Source organism: Oreochromis aureus, linkage group 5 (genome assembly GCF_013358895.1).
Source record: "Oreochromis aureus strain Israel breed Guangdong linkage group 5, ZZ_aureus, whole genome shotgun sequence".
In the NCBI taxonomy this organism is placed as follows: domain Eukaryota; kingdom Metazoa; phylum Chordata; class Actinopteri; order Cichliformes; family Cichlidae; genus Oreochromis; species Oreochromis aureus.
The window spans coordinates 18,279,625-18,301,506 of NC_052946.1; the positions used below are offsets into that span (position 1 = coordinate 18,279,625).

At 40.3% G+C, this 21,882-nt stretch overlaps 2 protein-coding genes across 5 annotated transcripts; one reads left to right on the plus strand and one right to left on the minus strand.

Annotated features, from left to right (window-relative positions):
• Nucleotides 1-1,040: 1,040 nt before the first annotated feature.
• On the minus strand, nt 1,041-7,459 carry fkbp11 (FKBP prolyl isomerase 11). The gene is made up of 6 exons (XM_031757114.2): nt 7,071-7,459; nt 6,919-6,981; nt 2,773-2,860; nt 2,617-2,650; nt 2,424-2,494; nt 1,041-1,293 (listed from the first exon to the last, which is right to left on the minus strand). Exons 1-6 carry the CDS (start codon nt 7,197-7,199, stop codon nt 1,085-1,087), a joined length of 594 nt encoding a protein of 197 aa, XP_031612974.1. The 5' UTR covers nt 7,200-7,459; the 3' UTR covers nt 1,041-1,084.
• Nucleotides 7,460-12,378: 4,919 nt separating this feature from the next.
• On the plus strand, nt 12,379-18,508 carry arf3b (ADP-ribosylation factor 3b). 4 transcript variants are annotated; one of them, XM_039612331.1, is made up of 5 exons: nt 12,380-12,531; nt 14,777-15,020; nt 15,105-15,215; nt 15,316-15,440; nt 16,312-18,508. In XM_039612331.1, the coding sequence occupies exons 2-5, from the start codon at nt 14,873-14,875 to the stop codon at nt 16,471-16,473; spliced, it is 546 nt and encodes a 181-aa protein (XP_039468265.1). In that variant the 5' UTR covers nt 12,380-12,531; nt 14,777-14,872; the 3' UTR covers nt 16,474-18,508. The 4 variants fall into 4 exon arrangements, with proteins under 4 accessions (XP_039468267.1, XP_039468265.1, XP_031613043.1 ...); XM_031757183.2 differs by lacking the exon at nt 12,380-12,531 and adding an exon at nt 12,985-13,207; XM_039612332.1 differs by lacking the exon at nt 12,380-12,531 and adding an exon at nt 14,568-14,589.
• The last annotated feature ends 3,374 nt before the right edge of the window (nt 18,509-21,882 follow it).

Genomic DNA, 21,882 nt, shown 5'->3' on the forward strand with positions numbered 1-21,882 from the left:
TTCTTGGGGTTTCATGTGAGTTATCTTCAAAAAGTAGAAATGGTCCAAATTTATTTACGGACTTATTAGATGATGATCAGTACTGCAGAGAATATCTCTTAGTGGCACACCACAATTTAGCTTTTAATTAATGTTTCTTTATACATAAGCCTATTCAGTGGACACCTTTCAAAGCTTCCTGTCCTTTCTCTGTACACAAATGAGCAGGTCCTTGCAAAAGAGACTATTTAAAACATTTTCATACAAAAGGCCTAAATAAAAAAAACACTAAACACTAAATAAGGGTGATTTAAACTCGCTGTTCTTACATGAGGATGTGAAGCAGGTGCTTCTAAACCATCCCTTTATACTTGTTCTGGTGAAATAACTTTTAACAAATTAGGTTTTTTTGTAATAAATAAACATCTAAAAGTCTGCTGTCTCATTGGTTTACAGCTTACCAGTTGTCCAAATTAGTATTGCTGTAAAGTAAATGTGATCTTTCTTTTCAGTGACCGAACTGTAGGTTTACAAATTTATTAGGAAATTTATCAGGATTATGACAGTCAACACCTGGGATGGTGATATGATGTGTATCTGGACATATTCACTAGATACTAACATTTGACCTGTGAGTCTTTGCTTTTGTACTTCATAACTAAAATATCCTCCTTTAAAAAAAAAAATAAAAAAAAAAATCCTACCCACACACTCCACTTTTCTATTTCACTGTAATTGCTGCTCTCTGCTTTCAATTGCCCCCATGATGATTTCCACCTGTCAGATCAATGCAGGGCAGTGCTTCTGTATGTATGTTTAGAGCTGTATGGACTACATATACATTTGATTTGAGATCTGAATACAGTGTGAGCCTAACCACCTAAAAACAGCCTGTTCAGATACAAGCACTGTCAGTTTCAGGTTCTTCACCTGTAATTTTCTGTTTGTCCTGAGAGGACACTCAGCACATACCAGCCTGTAAAGTCTTGGCATACTGCCAATGAACAAGGACCTACTCTAAATTCATCTCATCTCAATTCAACACAAACATAAAGAACAAGTTCAATTAAAAAAACATTTATTTAAATAGTTCAGTGATTTGTCCTTATTTCTTCTTGCTCTTCTTATCCTTGGCCTTCTTTTTGCTAGCCTTCTGGGCACTGGCCTTTTTGTAGAGGTAAAGTCCTACCAAGCCCAGCAGAGTGGGCACCAGGGCCAGACACACCAGGGGCAACACATCGTTGACCATCCTCTGCCACTGCGTCTGCTGTGAGAGTGAAATCACCTCCACCTCGAACTCGAGAGCAGCATTACCTGGGACAGATCCACATCACAGTCACTATTCTGCAAAACTTTAAGCTCTTAAAGGTTATATCTGCGTGTTTATGATTATATGTTACATGACTCAGAAAATATAGGGAAAAAAACCATGAAAAAGTTAACTGGAGAAACAAAAACAATGCAATGAAATGTTTCCACGCAACGCAGTGCTTCTATGCATATGTTTTCAGAAATGAACTTGGAAGAATCAAATCAGGACACATCAGAAGATATCGTTTCCCACATGTAGCAGAAAGGCTTAGACAGGGGGTGCAGCTCATCCTCAGGGCATGATCAGACTGTCTCAGCAAGTCAAGCCCAGAGTGAAGGCCTTCAGTTACTGCACCTCACTGAAACTGACCACCGATGGTCAGTTCATGAGTTATGACATTCACAAATATAGTGTCCATGCTACCCGCCCAACAGGGTGACAGCCTATTACGGCTGATGGGTAATACAAGTACATCTTAGAAACCTGGTATTCAGATGTGTGGTTGCACAGCAGCTTACTAAGATGCCTCCTATATTTTTTTTCCTTTAATTTATCAGCTGTTTATCTACATATATTTTACTGGACAAATGATCTCTTTTTATGGTGTTTGGATGACGGTGCCAGAGAGCGTGGACACAAATGTGATTCCTGTAAATCATTAATTCTTTAATCAAACTTTGTTTGACCCGTCATCTTGTCGTCATCACCGTGTATAAACTTTTTACTTTTTAATACGTGATAGTATATATTTATATATACTATCCCGTATTATATATTTCTTTTGTATTTATATTTCTGTCAGAGTATTTATGTTATTTAGGTTTTTGCACCACATGAGGGAGTATTGTCTTCATATTGTTATGCTTGCATAATTATAGTAAAGCGTCTTGAATCTCCGTCATGGAAACAGTTGCCTTTGCTGTTTTGTCATTCATCTGTCACCCATTCAGCATTTTTTTAACAGATCACCTAAAGCTGTAGTCCTGGAAGAGATTTCTCTGGATTCGACACCCATAAGATTTTTCAATAGGATTTTCCAAATTTGTCTTTATATTATATACATATGGCAATATGATATTGGTGTTATATTTATCATACTGCCATGTGCTCTAGGATATTTCTAGTCTAGTACCTGGAATTGTTGGAGGGTAACCTTTCTTTCCATATGCGAGGTGAGAGGGAATAGTGGCTTTGATTTTCTGCCTGAATGAGAAAACAGAAACATACATGAAGCATTCCTCAGATTCACTTCAAAACTATCCACTTTGGTATTTCTGATTTGTGACGGCATGCATGGTGAATTAACTGGTTTGCTATTCACTTACCCTTCACAGACGCCAACCAAGCTTTGCTCCAGACCTTATATGAAATTTGTACAGAAACATTCGGTCAGTTTAGAAAACACGCCCACCACTAATTATCAAATATAGGCTAATCAGTCTGACAGAGCTGCTCCTAAGGATCATCATTTGTTAACTTACCAGCAATGACTGTCCTCTTCCCCAGCTCAACAACAAGAGGATCCCGGGATAAAGATGTGTCAATCACCTTTCCATCCATCAGTTTACCCTGAAAACATTCAACATTCAATTAAAAAAATTTTTTTTTAAAATGCTGAGAGATTTCACCGCTGTGTTTACATTTCTGAGTCAAACGTACAGTGGGTGCATATTTTACAGAGGTGGGTTTGAGTTTAAAGAAGCGTGAAAAAAGTCTGAGACACTGTCTTTTTAACCGCAAAACAGATTTATAGCTTTGAAGATAAATACAAGAAGTCATTCAAAATTTGTGGAAAACCTGAAGTATATATGTGTGTTTGAGTGTTATTGATGCAATAAGAAGACAAACTCATTTGGTGAGTTTCCCAGATGTGGATTAAGTCTATGCCAAACCTAAAAAGATGTCTAATTGACTTCTCTATTGCAAAAGGTTCTTCGTATGGGACTCGTCTTAATCCATGTCTGGGAATATAAGCCATGGCGCTTACACCTTAAAGGAAGGTCGTGACAGTTTTGTAATTCACTGTCTTGCTAAGAGTTAGATGAAAAGACTGATTGCCAGGCATGTCTGTGGTTAGATTACTTTAGCACTAGAGGGAAAACAGGAGGAAGCTAACGTAACAAAATCTGCCTTCCAGCTTTCTACACATCCACAACACATCACTTACAGATGTTAGAAGCAAATTTTGTTACTTCTGAAAAAACAAACTAGCTCTTATTCCTGTTTATTCAGCTGGTTATCTAAGGAATATATAAAGCTTTTATGCAACTTTCTGCAAAAAAATCACCATATATCAATTTCTATAATGTTAACTCGTAAAAGGAATGACCAAATATGAGTCAGATATGAGCAAAGTAAGACACATTTATATTACAGGATTTGAAATATTTTGATTTTTAATAATAACAATAATAATAATAATAATACATTTTATTTATAGGCGCCTTTCAGACCCTCAAGGTCACCTTACAGTAGCACATAAACAATACCATAAAAAACATTAAAAAAAAATGTATATATAGCAAACATGGTAGATAAAATTTAGACATAAACAGTCATAAAAGTATAAAAGCAAATATAAAAACTGAGCAAGGTAAAAATGGCTTAAGACAGATCAGGTGTATGCAATTCTAAACAGATGGGTTTTGAGTAGTGATTTAAAAGTGGTGAGACAGTGTGTGGTCCGTAAAGCAAGTGGAAGTGCATTCCAAAGTCTCGGGGCAGAACAACTAAAGGCTCTGAGTCCCACGGTAGTCAGGCGAGCAGGTGGAACTGACAGAAGGGAAGCTGAAGAAGAGCGGAGTGTACGAAGGGGTGAGTATGTATGGAGAAGATCGGATAGATATGGAGGAGCGAGGTTATGAAGCGCTTTGAAAGTGAGAAGCAGGATCTTGAAATTGACACGGAGGTGAATTGGGAGCCAATGGAGCTGTTTAAGAACAGGTGTTATATGTTCAGTGGATCTAGTTCTGGAAATAATACGAGCAGCTGTATTTTGAACCAACTGCAGTTTATGGAGGGATTTATGAGGTAAACCATAGAGAAGAGAGTTACAGTAATCCAGACGAGATGTGACAAGAGCATTGACAAGTATGGCGGTATTGTGTGGTGTGAGTGAGGGACGAAGACGGTTAATATTACGGAGATGAAAGTAGGAAGACCGAGTGATATTATTTATATGTGCTGTGAAGGACAGAGTGCTATCGAGAATGACACCAAGACTCTTAACCTGAGGGGAGGGTGTGACAACAGAGTTATCAATGGATAACGAAAGACTGGTTGGAACTGTAGTCAGTTTTGATCTGGTGCCTATTAAAATGAATTCTGCTTTGTTGCTATTAAGTTTAAGAAAGTTGTGAGTAAACCAGACCTTGATTTCACTTAAACAGTCAGAAATGGATGTGGGTGGGAGAGTAGCTGTGGGTTTGGAGGATAGGTAGAGCTGGGTGTCATCTGCGTAGCAGTGAAACTGGATGTTATGCTTCCTAAAAATATTACCTAGGGGTAGGAGATAGATGATAAAAAGTAAAGGACCCAGGACAGAGCCTTGGGGTACACCGGAATTAACTGGAGTAGATACTGATCTGTGAGGGAATAATTGAACAAACTGTGAGTGGCCAGAGAGATAAGAAGTAAACCAGGCGAGTACTGTACCATTGATGCCAATAGATGCTAATCTGTGAGGGAGGATGCAGTGGGAGATAGTATCGAAAGCTGCTGTAAGGTCAAGGAGAATGAGGATGGATATAAGTCCAGAATCAGCTGCAAGCAGAAGATCATTGGTGATTTTTACTAGGCCTGTTTCTGTACTGTGACATGAACGGAAGCCGGACTGAAACTGTTCGTACAAGTTATTTCCAATGAGATGATGATGAACCTGTGCAGCCACTATCTTTTCAAGAATTTTTGCTAGGAAAGGGAGATTTGAAATTGGCCTGAAATTATTTAGATTGGAGGGATCTGAACCATTCTTTTTCATTATTGGAGTTATTATTGCAGTTTTAAGAGAAGAAGGAACAGAACCAGATATAAGAGAGGAGTGTACGATATTAGCAATCAGTGGGGCAGAAAATTGCATAAAAGCTCCATAGGTCCATTAGATAAGAAGTTGGAGCCAGGTTAGCTTAGCTGGAAAAAGAGATAAAAGCTACTTAACATGGAAGAATTAAATATTTCCCTGCAGCAGAAACCTTTGAACACATTTTCATTTAAGCAATCCTGTCCCATCTGTGTCACTTGAATCCACAAAGAGCTAAATCATGAAGTGTTAATTAACAATTAAAAAGCACTCAGAGTCTAATTGATCTCTTAATGAATGTCGTTTTAACACCAGGTGAACTAGAGAGCTGCAGCTTTTATCAAAATTAATAAAAGCCCCAAAACAACATGTAAATTTAAAGATTCATAACAAATAAACATGTTTTTCGTCTACAGGTGCCTAAACTGAGTAATCAGGGTGTAACATAGTAGCAAATGTTTTATTCTCTATTCAAATTGCCTAAATTCTTGTTGTATACAGTTTTATTTTATGGGTATAACACTGATGCTTACAGTTTCTAGTTTTTGTGCTTTTATTATTTGTCTTTTTCCATGTTTGTTTTAATTTGTTGACACCTTTGAAGCACAAGATTTTTTTTTAAGTTCTATATAAATGATATTTTTTCTTATTATCTATATTTTTATTATCTATTCATCTATTTCTTCCACTTATCTAATTCAAGATGAGTCTATATCAGGTGTTATAGGACGAGAGGCAGGGTGCACCTTGGATAGGTCGGCAGTCTATCACAGAGCTAATACAGAGAGACAGATGACCATTCACATCCACACCTAGGGGCCAGTTCAAAGTCACTACTTGACCAACTGCTGCCTTAACATGGACCCGTGTTGGAGGCCCAAGACCACTTGGCAGAGGACAGTGATCTCAGAGATGGAAGTAATGGGATTCTGATAAACTAACACAAGGTCAAGACCATGTAAAGTTTCTTGCAGCCATGCGGATATTATGCATCAGCACTGGTCAGCACTAATTAACATGTTTGTCTGTGGACTGTGGGAGGAAGTTTGAGTACACAGAGAGAACATGCAAATGCCACACACACTGGATGTGTACCCAGAATTCCCTGTGAGGCATCAGCAAACTAATTTTTATATTAATTATTATTCTGGATGAAAAATAGAACTGCAGCAGTTAAGTTTGGACTTCTGGGTTGTAATAGGAAAATTAAAATTAAAAAGTCGATTTTACATATTTTTGATCCACTTTAAATCTACATAATTAATCATTAAGTTTCTGTATTCGTGTTGAGTGGCAAAACTATGAGCTGTGGTCTTGGTACTGCTACTGCTGACGTGTTGCACCGCCCCATCGTTCCACAATAAAATCAGAGTGAATCTACACATAAAACCACATTTAAGCCACACAGACAAGCATTAGCTGACGGTCAAAGCCGTTCAGCTCGCGCAAAACCTTTGTTTTATTCACGTGTGTACGAAAATACACAAACACCGCGCAGGTCCACATGGTTCACGCAGACGGTGCCACATATACAAGAACCGCGCACGCACTCAGCTTTTCTCCCTGCAAATCTCAGTGAAGCGATACACATCAGCAGCCGTGGACTCACCGTGTAGTGGATCTGCAGCGTGTCTCCTATTCTGGAAAGCATGGAGCAAGTTTCGGGTTTCACCTTTGGTCAGAAGAGTTGGCTGTTAACACTCATGCATCTATGTGGCTGCAGTTGTTTTAGAGCTGCTGCTATTGCATTGTAATACTCACCAAGGTCTCCACCTGCAGCTCCTCGGGCGCGTCATCGTCTTCTACCTGCGCGAGTCCACAGGTGAAGACCGCGAGAAGGAGCAGAAAAACTCCCGTCCTCATTGTGAACTTCTGGGAAAGAGATGCCATCCGACAACAGCAACTTCCGTGTAGGAGTCTTCTCCACTCAGCAGCAGAGCTAAAGAGAGTGAGAAAGCCGTGCCCGTCGACCTCTGCGTCCAAAGTGGCTCAGCGCCAGGTAATGCTGATGTGTTGTAATACTGTAGCGATAAGCTCTAATAGCTGCTGGACGCCGTCCCAACACCTGGGTCTTCCAAAAGAGCCCGCCTCAAACATTCCGCATGCATCCCATCAGGCTGCCGTGGGTGTCAAGCGGAAACTCTGCAGAGGCGCTGGGGGGCGGTGTTGCGCAACTTCGGCACGGCTCTCCTCCTTCACTGTTGTGTGGCTGCTCCATGCTGGAGAGAGTCGGCGTGCTGAAGAGCAAACACCCCTCCGCTACAGACGCCACGTCGATGGTAGTCTCCCTCTGCCCTCCGGTTTAAACTGCAGGAAACGTGAGGGTGATGGGTAGTACCCAGCTTTAGTCCGGAAGTGATGTTAAATAATGTATCGTAATAGAAATTTTCTCGAAAGTCTTGTTTGTTTTTTCTTTTTTTCTAAGATGCCACGCTTTAAAGGTACAGAAAGTAATTTTTAGGTTATTTAATAAAAAAGAAATCAATGTTGTACTCATAAATACACACTGATTAGTGTGTAATTACGTCTTCCAGCAAATTGAAATTACACATGGGAGCGGGCACTGGGTTGTGAAAGCCGCCATGTTGCTTTGCCATCTTGATGGACAAGATGGACATCCATGTTCTGCCTAATCGTGTTTTATGTACGTGGCTAAAGACTGGTCATGTACGTAGTTCATTCTGTTCATCTGGACGTAGTGTTTTTAGTGGGAGAAGAGGTGTTAGGTCAACATCCAAGTGACTTCTTCAGTCTCAGCTGACTGCACATTTCACATAAATGGCCTCCTTGACTCCCCATTCAAACCAGCATTCCTCCCTGTCCAGGATGTGTACGTCCACTGGCCTGTAGTTGTAAATAGACTGCGGAGTCTTGGCCTGACAAGTTAGCTCTTCTGTGTTGTGCCATCTGCTTAGCTAGAGGTTGTTCCGTTTTCCCAATGTATAAATCATGACAGTCCTCCTGGCACTGCAAAAACTTCTGGCACAACTTCACCTACTTCCAAGGTGCATGGAGAGGATGAAAGAATTCACAATGCAGGAACTCCAGCAACACTTAGGGGAAGATGAACAACTTTAATAATTGACCAACGCGTTTTGGCTTGTGGCCTTCATCAGGGTCCTCCTGTCCCTCCTGCTGGGGGATCCGATCCTTGGGGTGGACCAATTTTTGGCGCAGCGTGTTTTGGGGTTTGAAAACAAAAAAATGCGTCTCAAATGTTCCGATACTCCTGAAACATCCACGAAAACTCTGCCGGCAGCCACATCCAGATGAACAGAATCACCTTTTTCAGATTTCCGTGGATGATTGAGCATGTATTAAGACATCTTATAGGTTACTTGTTATTTAAAGATCATAAATTGCTCTTTCAAGCTATATATAACTATTTAACATTTGTACACGTGTATTTTCATAATCTCTTTTTTATTGTGTCTCTCCTCCCTCATCTCCACATCCTCCTCAAGCCTCATTTCCTGAAAATGTGTACGAACATGCTTGTCAGCAGATTAGACATGTGAGCCCCACCCTCCCAGGACAGCTGACAATGAGCCGACCACTCAACAGCAATAGTTGCATATAAGATAAAATTATGCCAACAAATGCTAGAATCAAGTGTCCTAAGAATCACACTTTCTTTCTGATAAACAGTTTCATTACATAATCACATTGTATGAGAGTTTATTTGGTGTTTCAGAGTCCAACAATGTTATCTCCATTTCAGAATAAGTTTCACTAATGCTGGCTAACAGCAGCTAACAGGAACACTTTCTGATAAAAAAAAAAAAAGTTCAGCATATCCTTAACAATTCACCTCAGTATCACTGTCATCAGACAGAAGTGAGCTTTACTGACTTTACTGATCAATCATGTTAAACTTCTTTCATAAAGTTTTACAGCCTCCAGCGTAAAAAGATGTGGACACTTCTCCTCTGGCGTATTGACAGCTGAGGTAAACAGCAGGCTGGCAATATAGAGTCACCAGGGTTATTTGTAGTACAGCAGCTAGTGTAGCTACGATCATGCACTTGAACTGGGAGGGGCAAGAAAACCAAAATTATTTGACTGCAGTCTGCAGTCTACTGACATCTACTGGTGGGATTCTACACACTGTAACTTTAAAGGGGACAGAAAATAATGTGCAGTAAAATACAAATGAATGAATAGACAAATATCCAGAAATGTTGTACTGGGCTGTGAAACATAATGACATTTTTAACATAAAGAAAATGTGAAATGATATAAATTCAGGTACAACTAGTCAAAACATCCAACATTTTAAGTATGTCAGTCTCTCTGTGTCACCCCATATAGTCACAGTCATGCATGCCAAATTGATTATTTGTAATGCAAATCTGTTGTGTTTTATTTCATTAGTATTTTTACTTCTTCCTTAAGTACTGCCAATTCTCAAAGCAAATTTTAAAGAAATGGCCTTCAGTCTATACACATTTAATTCAGGTTCTCTGCAAGAACACTGTCCCAGATTGCAGATTTGTGCCACATGCTCATGTGTTAGACAAAGGATAGTTTTTCGTGCAGAGGAGTTAATTATAGTATTTAGCTCTGGTGTTAACTAAAACAAACATCTACCCTTGCTTGCTATGTGATTCTTGCAACACCGCTTGCCGGGATGAAGCACCGTGTCCCTTAGTCATATCCGGAGACCATAACCATCGTATATGTCTCAAAGCAAATGTGTGTATCTTACAAACCAGAAAGAATTTAAACATTTAAAGTGAAGCTCTATTTTAAAATAAGTACATAATTAAAAGTGCTACCCTGAAAACCTAAATAAAAACCAGACAAATTTTTGTGCAAACCAAAGATAAAGAGTACTTTCTTCAGTTTAATTGCCGCTTTTTAAAAAATCTAATTATTTGACTGTGAACTGCAATGGTGGTGAAAACACATATTCTAATTTGTCATTATGAGTCGTGGTACAGTTCGTATCTACTTGATAAATCAGGTTGATTTATGCTAAACTACTTTCTCTCATTTATGCAGTCCAGAATGATCATTTGCCACATTACTGTTACGCAACAAATGCTTTACTTTGTTCCCCATCTGTGCAGGGAAGTATTGCACAAGTGTTACTAAGTGCTGAAAAACAATTTCAACCATTTCCTGAAAACCAAATAACTTTGCACATAACAGAAGTTTTATGTAACATTGTATCGGGCACAGTGGCACTTGGATTTCTTTCATTTACAGTTGCACCCATGCTGAAGCTGATGGTGATTAACTCATTCAAAATAATTGAAGTAAATCTGTAGCTTTTAGTTGTCTCTGGGTGAACCTGCTGGGCTGGTTTGATAAGTTGGTTTCTCAGCACTTGTTATTGTGACTGTTGTGTGAACCTGTCCTACAAATGCTCTAGCTCCATTAAAGCAATTGCATGTGCTACATTACATGTTTAATTTTTTGCTTGCGCATTAGTGTAATGCAACGGATTATTCACAGTTTCAGTGGTGTCATAAGCAAGAATACTTTTATGTGTTATGTAGTACCATCAGGGAGCAGTCTGATTGGTCACAAATTTTTTCTATAGAATGTCAGTGACCTTCAGCACACAGCCTGTTGTAAAAAGTTGTCTTCATGAAAAAAGAACCATGAGTTCTGCAACAGACAGTCCCAACATCATGAACTCTGGTCTCAACAACACAACGGTGGAGGCCCATAAATATACTATAAACTTATTCATGCAAACTTATTTATTGAATTCAACTGATCATTGAACTCCCAAAGTCAGCAGAAAATGCCACATGTCTGCTTAATCAACCACACTGGCTGCCTTTACCACAACAAATTAACTATGAAATATTAATGATAACATTTGAAGCTCTTCCTTGTCTTTGCCCTGCATATTTCACTGATCTCCTCCAGACTTGCACTCCTCCCCCACTCCCTGTTGTCTCTAGGTGCTAGGTTGTCCTCTTATGCTACAACAAAACTTTCGAACTCTACCTTCTCACATATGTGCAGTAAACTCAGAGTCAAAACTTCTTTCAAAACCTTTTTAAGCAAGCTTATTCACATTGAAAGCATTAGCTGATTTCTCTTGTTCTATTAGATGTAAGATGAATGTCATGAAAGGTGCAGTTAAATAGAATGTATTATGTATTAAAGAAATATAATAAAGTATTAGAAAAACACAAGAAGTTATTATTATACTTAGTTTGTGTTTTATTCATCAGACCATACTGCATTTCACTGTTCAGGAACTGATTTGTTTTCATATTGTACTTTGCAAAATCAACGTAAACTAAAATAGTAAGAACAGAACATCCCAATCAATTTTTTTTTTAATTCAGCAATTTTTTAAACAGGTTTGTTATTTCAGTTAAGATTAGACATCCATAGTTTATATCATTGAATGCATTTGTGCTTAATAGGATCTCCACGAACTAAGCCACTTTAAAAGAGTATTCCCTGAGCTAGGGCTGGTGGGTTTTGTGGCATGTGGGAAATGTTTAGAAATTCCCATGTGTTACAGCACATTGTGATGTGGGTGTCTAAGAAACTGGGCAGCTGATAGGCCCTCGAGGCACTGGTGATAAAATGAAGAGCACAGGTGTAATTAATAACACTGACGAAGCCTCTTTTCTGTTAAATGTTAAACCTAAATTGACTGTAACTGCTGTTGGTGTTAATGCAGTTTTCCTGCTATGACATGTCAGAATTTTGTATTTAATCCTAATAAGGACCCCAACTTTTAGATTTTTTCATACATGGAACAGCTAGTTGCTTTTCCATGGTGTGCAGTGTGAATATGTATGACTCATTCGTGTTTCATACTACTTACATGACTTAAGATTTTAAAGATCCGAAAGATTGCCCAGTGATTTAAAAGCCCTGCATATCTATACAGTTGTTTTCCCATAAGCTGGCTCATTTAAATGAGTGACCTCATTTGACCAACTCAACCAAGCAGGAGGTAAGGTGACCAAGAATGCTATGTGTAATAAGGATTCCTATTTTATTTCACCCCCTGGAAAAGACTGGCGGCTCCGAGCAGCTCCTTAAGCAGCATGCTGTTACAGTGTGTGTGTATGTGTGTGTGAGAGAGAGAAGGGGAGTGTCAATGAGTGCTTGTCATGAAACATACTTCAAATGAGGTTGAGAGACTGCAAAAACTCCCCCAACCGAGAGCCAGAGGTGGACAGAGAAACACACAGAAGACCCTGGCTGTCTACAGCCCACCCAATAATGCTCAAGACCCAAGGTTTTTATTGTTTCTAAAATATATCTTATTCACTTTTTCTTTCTGACCCTTGTACTGCTGTAGCAAGTGAATTTCCCCAGTGTGGCATTAATAAAGTCTGTATCTATCTATTTTCACTCCTCACTTCCTTTTTTTATCTTCTTTACTTCCTTTACTTCTTTCCTCATTTAGCTCGCTTTTGATGTTAGTTTTAGCTTTTTTAATTATTAGAGGCTTGCCAGAGGCAAGATTTCAGTAGTTTAGAATAGATAACCTATTAAAGAATTTACTGAATCGAGTTGAATCTCAGTCACAGACAACACATCTGCTAAAGAGTGAAATAAAGCTTCCCTATACATTTTTTTAAACGTTTATTTGTGTTGAGTAGCTTGCTCAGCATCCTTTCACAGAGTTCCCGTTTTTTGTGTTTCGGTCTAGTTTCTATTTTTATTATTTTAGTTAAGCAAAATTCACGGTTTGCTCTTTTACGTGAAGTTTTAGTTAACTATAATAATCTTACAGACAACTTGGCTTTGTTTTTAAAAGAAAAGAAAAACAGAGAGAACAGTCTTTACAACCTTTTGGTCGTATTGTATTGTTGGATTGACACCTGCTCTCGCGAGATCCCGCTTGCTGCTGAGTCGTTTCTCCCGGAAAGTGTCGTGAGACGTTGATAGTAGAGGACTGCTCAGCTAAGGTAAGTGAGGATACTGGCTCCACCATCAGCGCGACAAAAATCCACGTAGTTCCCGGCAGGTGATCAAACTACAGTGGAGCAGATGTCTGTCCGGTGGGGGATGTGTTAGGCTCGTTGTTACCCCGACACTCGGTCCGGGTAACAACGAGTGACGGCTCGCTAGCAGCCTGATGCCCGCTGAGGTGATGAGCGGACGGATGGATGAATGGGGCGGATCAGCACGCTAGCTACCGTCACGTCTAATCGATTCCGCGATTGAAGCAAACTAGACTGATAAATGAAGTTATTATGAAAGCGATAATTGGGGGGGAAAGGCGCGACTTTGTGCGATAACTAAGCTTGGGTAAAGACGAGAGATTTTACAGGAGCCCCGTGTAAGGGTTACCTAACGTAGCATCCCGGGCTAACCTGAGTCACTGGCAGCTGAATGAATGCTATCAGACCGGCACATCGGGGCCCTGCGCCCACCTAAGATCACCATTTAATGAAATATGCCGTGTCTGAACCTGCGGTAGCTGGATGAGGAGAGGAGCTGGTGTCAGAAACAGCAGCAGGGTGCCGATCGTGTTCAGCACCATGGACAGGGCTGCAGGAAGTCCTCATTTATTTATATTTTCTAGTCTTAAATTTCACCTTACTGAGCCTGTTTACTCGCTTCCTGAATAGCTGCCAGCATAGGACTGTTTAATTACTGCACTTAAAACATATTAAAAGCTTGGCATTGGGCAGCTCTTGTCCACATTAAAAATAAACATACACTCAACAGTGTTTGAGTACACAGTATAGTTTCATTTGATTTGTTCGTCTTTGGTTTGTGTGACCTTACATGAATACTTAGGTGGAGTGTGCAGAGCATGTTTTGCAGCCTTAGAAAAGAAATCACACCCGTGTTGAGTGTTTTTAGTTATTTTTGCCCCTTGAGTTGTCATTTGACTATTTCTACTTGCTGTGTCTACCCTGAAAGAAATGTACTTCCTCTTGCTGCTTTCCCTGAGGTTATCCCTCCTTTCCCCTTCATGCTGTACAGATTTTACACCCACCAAGGGCACGTTTTTTTTGTTATTTTTTTTTGTTGTGCCTGATATGACTCGGTGTAAAAGTAATCTAAAGGGAGAATTTTAGTCTTTTGTCCCTGCTTATGACCAGATGGCTTTGTTATAGATGTGTTCAAGCCACGCTCTGTAATATAGGACATTTTTCATGTGCTTTAAGGGCTTGGCGCCATTACAGGCTAACATTTGAAGGAGAGAAAAAAGCACCAGAAAGGGTCTGAACAGATTGTGCTGAAGCCTGGAGTCATGGCATCTCCATCACCCGCTCTGTGATAATGACTGTGGGCGAGTAACACAGCTCTGCACCTGTCTTGCTGCGTGCATGTAGAAGTGAGATTTCTCTGGCTTGATTTTGTCATTTTAGTGTTTGAGAGGTGAGAGGAGGAGTGAGCCAGAGTATTTACTGCATTGTAATTTAACAGACTTGACAGTTTGGCTCGTTAATCATTCTGTCTTATTTCAGCATGTTAATAATTAAGACCAGCATGATTGCTTCTCAATGTCTGTTTCTTTTCAGCCCTCCTAAAAAAAAAATCAATCCCCGCTGGACAACTGACACTTTGCAGAAAGGCCTCCAGCACTTAAACTGGCGTTTAGGAACATCGTCTGAATCATGGGGAACATTTTTGGGAATTTGCTGAAGAGCCTCATAGGGAAGAAAGAGATGAGGATCTTGATGGTGGGGCTTGATGCTGCTGGAAAAACAACGATCCTCTATAAGCTCAAACTGGGGGAAATAGTCACCACAATCCCAACAATCGGTATGTGGAAGCAGCTTTCTACTCGCACCAGCCAACGGTGGATATGATGTTTTGCTTCACGCGCTGTGTGACCTCTTATTTCAGGGTTCAACGTGGAGACAGTGGAATACAAGAACATCAGCTTCACTGTGTGGGACGTGGGTGGGCAGGACAAGATCCGTCCTCTCTGGAGACACTACTTTCAAAACACGCAGGGTGAGCGGAGTTAATCAGAGGGTCACAGCAATGTAAGCGCTCACATTTCTCTTCTTCTAATGCAAATGGTTTATTTTGTTTCTTACACTTGCCGCTGCAGGCCTAATTTTTGTGGTGGACAGTAATGACAGAGAGCGTGTGAACGAAGCACGAGAGGAGCTGATGAGGATGCTGGCTGAGGACGAGCTGAGGGATGCTGTGCTTCTCGTGTTTGCTAATAAACAGGCAAGAGACTCTAGTGTTATGTATATTCATACACATAGCAAGCAGGCTCATAGCAGAGGGTGAACCCCCAAATACCAGCTTCCTTATCTGTGTAATTTTAAAGCAGTTCTGGAAATTAGGTGGCATTAAATTATAGTGTGAGTTGTAATCATTACGAGGGTAGTAAAAAGGTAGTAAACTAGTCGTTGTGACATGAACTAATGGGTAATCACAGATGTTACTAGTCACATTAGTGAGGTCAGTGATATTTAGGTGCAGACTTATCATTAACATCATGTGACATATCACATTGACTGCTATAAAGAAAGGTTTTCACAGGAGTATTAGAGAGTAGTTACTTTCTAAGCTCTAATGTTAGAGAGTTTATTTATTTTTATCTTTATTTATTTTTATTTATTTATTTATTTATTTTTTATCTTTGTACAGCACTTTGGCCAACGCTTTGTTGTTATTAAATGTGCTATATAAATAAAGTAAAGTAAAGTAAAGTAAAGAGTAGTCTTAAGACTACTCTCTAACGAAGCAGGAATATTATAGAGCAGTTTAGAGAGTAGTTACTCTGTAATACTACTATTATTATGTTATAATACTATTGTTATGTTCTGTTAAAGAGTTCTAATATTCCTGTGTTTTCACAGGACTAGTCTTAGATTCTACTACAGAGTAGTTATTCTCTAATACTCCTATGAAAGAAGAAGACTTAGAGAATAACTATCCCTAATACTACTCTCTAAAGCTCCTGTGAAAACACTGGAGTATTACAAAGTAGTAATAATAATACTCCAGTCAAAAGAAAACATGCAGGAAATTCATCCACGCAGAGATGGAAGCACAATTTTCTCCCCTCGCTGACCCCTCTGCTCTTTGACAGGACTTACCAAACGCCATGAACGCCGCGGAGATCACAGACAAGTTGGGCTTGCACTCTCTGCGTCATCGCAACTGGTACATCCAGGCCACCTGCGCCACCAGCGGCGACGGCCTCTACGAGGGCCTCGATTGGCTGGCCAATCAACTCAAGAACAAGAAGTAAGAAGAAAACTGGAAGAAAGCATCCAGCGACCACACCCATACCTACTTTTTATTTCTTTTTAGGGATGAGGGTGCGGGTTGAGCACCGAGGTTTTTGATTGATAAAAGATTCTGGGTCTTGGGTGGGGGGGGCGGGGTGTCAGATTTAGATTTTTGGTCTGGTCCTTCTAGTTTTCTGTGGTTATAAAAAAACACATTCTCATGTTCGTATCTAACCACTCACTCACAGACACACACACAGAGACACACATATGCACACTAACAATAAGCAATCACAGCAGGCACTCACTTTTCCTCCGTCCACCTCTCGTCCACCAATCGTCTTTAGGTATATAATGTACTGTATGTTAGTCTCTAGGTGCTGTGTCGAGTCACACGGGACTCCAGCACTGAGTCCGATCTGACTTTGTTGATGTATGTTTTCCCGTTGTCGGTGGTCCATGAAAGGAACTGTTCCACGTCCTGTTTTATTTTCTTGTTTTTGTTGTTTTTTCGTCTTTTCCTGCAGAGTTCCAGAGCCATGTTTGAGAACAGTCACATCTGGCGGATTCATGTCACAATAACTAATTTGATTGCTTTGCTTTTCATTTTGACGTGCGAGCGTGTACTTGAACTCCGCAGCCTAGACAGTATTATCCCAAGCAGCTCTCTGACGTCTTTTGATATCTGTGCCGTGTTTCTACTCCCCGTGTGGCAACCCGAAGCATCGAAGCCACCCTTTTTAAATATTTTAAAACGCACAACACTCTTTCTCAGTTGCCTCACCTGCATGCATCCTGTCGCCGCTGTTGAGTACTTCTTCATCCAGAGAACTGCATAGATGTTATTTGTAGGTTTTCTCCTCTCATCGTGTTCTTGCGCCGTTTACAGTAGGATGCACAAAACTATCTGAAATCACCACTTTTTTTTTTTTTTTTTTTAAATAAAAAAAAAATCACCACTTTTAGTGCAGTAGGTGGCAACATTTGTTCAAAACAACGACAAAAAAAACCAACAAAAAAAGCGGCTAGTCAGCTTTATGGTCTTTTTAGATGTGAAAACAGCATATAGCACATTAACTCGGCACAGATGGCCTGTACAGCTGCTGCTTGTCTATTCGAGTACTCAAACTGCATCAGGTTGCTCTCGGTTATGTGGAGTTTTTTTAATTTTTTAATTTTTGTGTCGAATTTGCATATCGGGGGGTGGGGGTGGGGGTGGGGATGGGGACGATGCTGTAACTGATAACTCTGTATTACTGAATGTGAATATTGTTGATGAATCTATAAGTGGCTGTAATGATGTTTATCTGACATGCCGTCATTTCAGTGATGTATCTGCATAAGTCATGCAAAACGAAGCAGGGTAACCGGATCGGTACGTTGATGTTGTAGTTTGCAGAAATTCACAAACCACCAACTTTCCGAACAGCAGATGGGATTGCGGCGTCGCCACTGATACCAGCAGAATCCGCAGATTTCTGTCAATGAAACGATTCCTTTGTGCCATACATGGGTACTGCTGCCACTCATACACCAGTAACAGTGCAACACGCTGTGCATCCGCCCTACCAACTTATCAGCACATATCCAGCATCTGTCGTAACCATGAGTTAGATCCTTTGGTTTTTGTGGCCTTATATTCCCATTGATTTCCTCTCACCGAGTTTGGTTTCATATTTACCAGTAAAGAATGATTTATTCCTTTATGCCCTCTAACGGCAGGTTTCGCACCACAGCTCACTATGGTAAGGCAAAGATTTCGTCGTATAATGTCTTCTTTTGATTTTTGCCTGTATACTTGATTCATATTTGGTGGTAGATTTCTTCAGTTCTCTTTGGGGTTTAAAGAAACTTTGATGTAGACTGTGTCTGTGAAACAATCAGTGCAGAGAAAAAAATGATTCTGATGATTCATTCTGTACCGTTATAGTTACACAAGTAGATTTAAAAAAAAATGTTGAAGACCATGTTTCAATGCTGAATGCATGGAGACATCTGTATGTGATGTAAGAAACCAAAATCCTGCTGTATTACGAATAAACCCATTTTCTGAATAATCTGTCTCATCAGCTGGGAGCGGGTCTTACTGATAGGCTTCATTGCCACATACGTACATCTTCTTCTTCTTCTGTTGGCTGATTTTACAGCAGCTCATCTGCCTCCATTTCACCCTGGCATTTTCCTTTGTCACACCAGCTCTTCTCCACATCCATGAATCTCTGATGTCTTTGTTTTTCTTCCCTGGCAGCTTCACAGTCAACATCCTTTGTCCAGTACATCCACAATCCCCGTCTCTGACTTTGTTTCCAGACTGCTCAACCTGAGCTCTGATGTTCTCATTTCCAATCCTGTCCATTATGGTCACTCCTAGTAAAAATCTTATCTCATCTTCAGCTCCGCCTTCAGTTCTTTTCTCAGTATCACCGTCTGTAAATCGTACATGGCAACAGGTATCACTACCACCTTGTAAACTACTTTCTCTCTTGCTGCTATTCTTCTGTCACAAATCACCCCTGACACTCGTCTCCAGCCTACTCCACCCTGCCTGCACTCTCTTCTCATTCTGCACTCACCTGTCTTGTGCACTGTCCATTATCTTGGATTGTTGACCACAGGTATTTCAACTCCTCCACCTCACGACACTTCACTGTTACACCTGCCTCTGTGTTCACATGTGACAAATGTCTTGCTGTGACAGGCTCCAACCAGGAGAGGACACTGTTCCACAGCGATATCTGTTTGGTGAAAGAGGTCCTGAAGCATTAATCAAATTCATTAAAAAATTAAAGGTTTATTTGTCCTCTGAGACACCCCTGCTGAACATCATGCTGTAGCTGACATCTCTGGCAACTCAGCAAGATCAGTTCAATCTTATCCAAAAGAAATCTAGCGATGGTCATAAGTGCGTTCATTTCCTCTAAATCAGACTATTGCTACTCTTTATACACATGCTTGAGCCAGCAAGAGCTACTTAGATTAACGCTTGTCAAGTGTGCTGCAGCTGTTTTCTGTAATCAGGGTCTCGTTTTGTCGTAGAGGAATTTCAGCCCACTCTTCTTTTTTTTTTTTATTTAAATTAAAATTTTCAGTCCATGCACAGCTCCCTTATTTTCAGGCATTCTGTTGTAGATTTATTGCTGTCCTTGGAATCATTCTCCTGTTGTGTGATTTACATGTTAGACAGCCTCACTGGACTAAAATACTTTGGTACACAGAGTTCATGAAGTTCATGGTGGACTCAATGACTGCAAAGTCTCCAGGTCCTGTGGCTGCAAAACAAGCCCAAATCATCACCCCTCCACCACTGTGCTTGACACTTGGTATGAGGTGTTTGTGCAGATCCTCTGTGGGTTTTGCCAAACAGAGCATTGTGTATTATGCCCAAACATCTTCACTTCAAAGGGGTGTTGTTTGAGAAGTCTTGTGGTTTATTTAGATGCAACTTGATGCTAACCTGAGCCCTGCTGCCATGTTCTTTATCCTAGCAACCTTTCCAAACAACCCCTCAGCCTGTTTCTAACTGTAGTTTCATGAATTTTAATATCTAACATGCTAGCTGAGTCTTGTAGAGTTTGAGACGTAACTCTTGGGTTCCTTGCACAGTCTTACCTTTCTGAACTTTTAACTATGCATATTCCTAAATAGATCTTAAAGGTCAGCTTCTGGTTGCTCAAGGAAGCAGAGTAAAGCACAAGAGGAGACCATTTAAATGTGACTGCGTTTAGACACTTTTCTTTTTGTTGTATTTCTTGTTCGTCTATTCTTCTGTATTTTCCTGCTCTAGTTTATTCCGTATAAGTTTACAGCACTTTGGTCAACCTGTGTTGGTTTTAAATGTGCTTATAAATAAACTGACTCAACTTGACTTGTCTGAACATTGCACAGTCTGACCTTGGGTTGAATTTGCTGCCAAACCTCCTGCTTTTACAAGATGTGATCACACTAGCCAATAATCAAGAGTGTCTGATTGCTCTTATTTCCTACAGAAGAGTCCTGTGAAGCCTTTCTTTTTCACATGACACATGAGGGAGTAAAGAGATTTAAATGTTTAACAGACCAGGTTTGATTGAATTCGACAGTTTAGCAAAAGGAAGATAAAGACAAATATCAACATATGGAAAAAGTGAATATTTAGGAGCTGAACTTTTTAGTGGTGTGTACGAAACAGTTTAATGCACTTTTTCATGGTTTGCATCAGGTGCAAAACGAGTCCATTTACTTTCACTACTCTCAGCTTTACCCTGAAGCACCAACATACTTCAGTTACGCTTCAACGGTTTTCTGTGAGGTTTTTCTTTGGTAAAACAGCCTGAGAGCAGAGTGTTAAATTGAGCATCAGGTTCCATTAAAGATCTTAAAGTCTTTTAATGTTTCTCTGAACTTCTGTTCCTAAGCCGGCAGCTTCTGTGAGGAGAAATGGTAAAATGGTAAATGGCCTGTATTTATATAGCGCTTTACATATCCAGTCATCCACCCATTCACACACACATTCACACACTGGTGATGGCAAGCTACATTGTAGCCACAGCCACCCTGGGGCGCACTGACAGAGGCGAGGCTGCCGAACACTGGTGCCACCGGGCCCTCTGACCACCACCAGTAGGCAACGGGTGAAGTGTCTTGCCCAAGGACACAACGACCGAGAGACTGTCCAAGCCGGAGCTCGAACCGGCAACCTTCCGATTACAAGGCGAACTCCCAACTCTTGAGCCACGATTGGGGGCGATCGTGGCTCAAAAAGGAAAGAAATGCTTTTGATAATGATTCCTGTCATTGGTAAAACATTAACCATTTGTTTTTGAGTTTCCTTCTTACCTTTAGGCAGGGGGGGGAGAGAGAGGTTATACATATAAAGAAAAAGCAAACTTACATCAATCAGATTTATGCAATCAGTGAAAGTTTGTGTGTCAGTCTTTGTTTTCCACTGAAGTTACGTGTGTGCGTGAGATTAACTGGAGGTTCAGGCAGAGCCAGTTTCCACAGAGCTGTTCAGCTCGCTCGTCCACTGTAACTGGCAGAAGGTGTTTGCATGAAGATAAACAAGATGACAACAGATATGTTTTTCTTACAAAACCTCACATTAGTCTGGTTTAAACATGCAGTTCGACTTACTCCCCTGTACCCAAACTATTCAAGAACTGCCTTTGTTATACAAGCAATTAACAAACATTGCCAGCAGTCCCAAGTACAACTGTAAAATCATGCAGGAGCAATGATATGATGCAGCAATAAAAAAAGCAATCGTACATTTTCAGACTTTGAGGAGGTCAAAGTCCTGTTATCAAGAAAGCAGATGTAAGAAACATGCCATCAGATCATATGTGGAACATGCAAAGAAGCAGAGAAAACTGAAGAGATCAATCTAAGCGTTTGTTGTTGTTTTCTGCAGCAAAGGACAATAATGGGAGGGAGTGACTTGCATGCGCTGA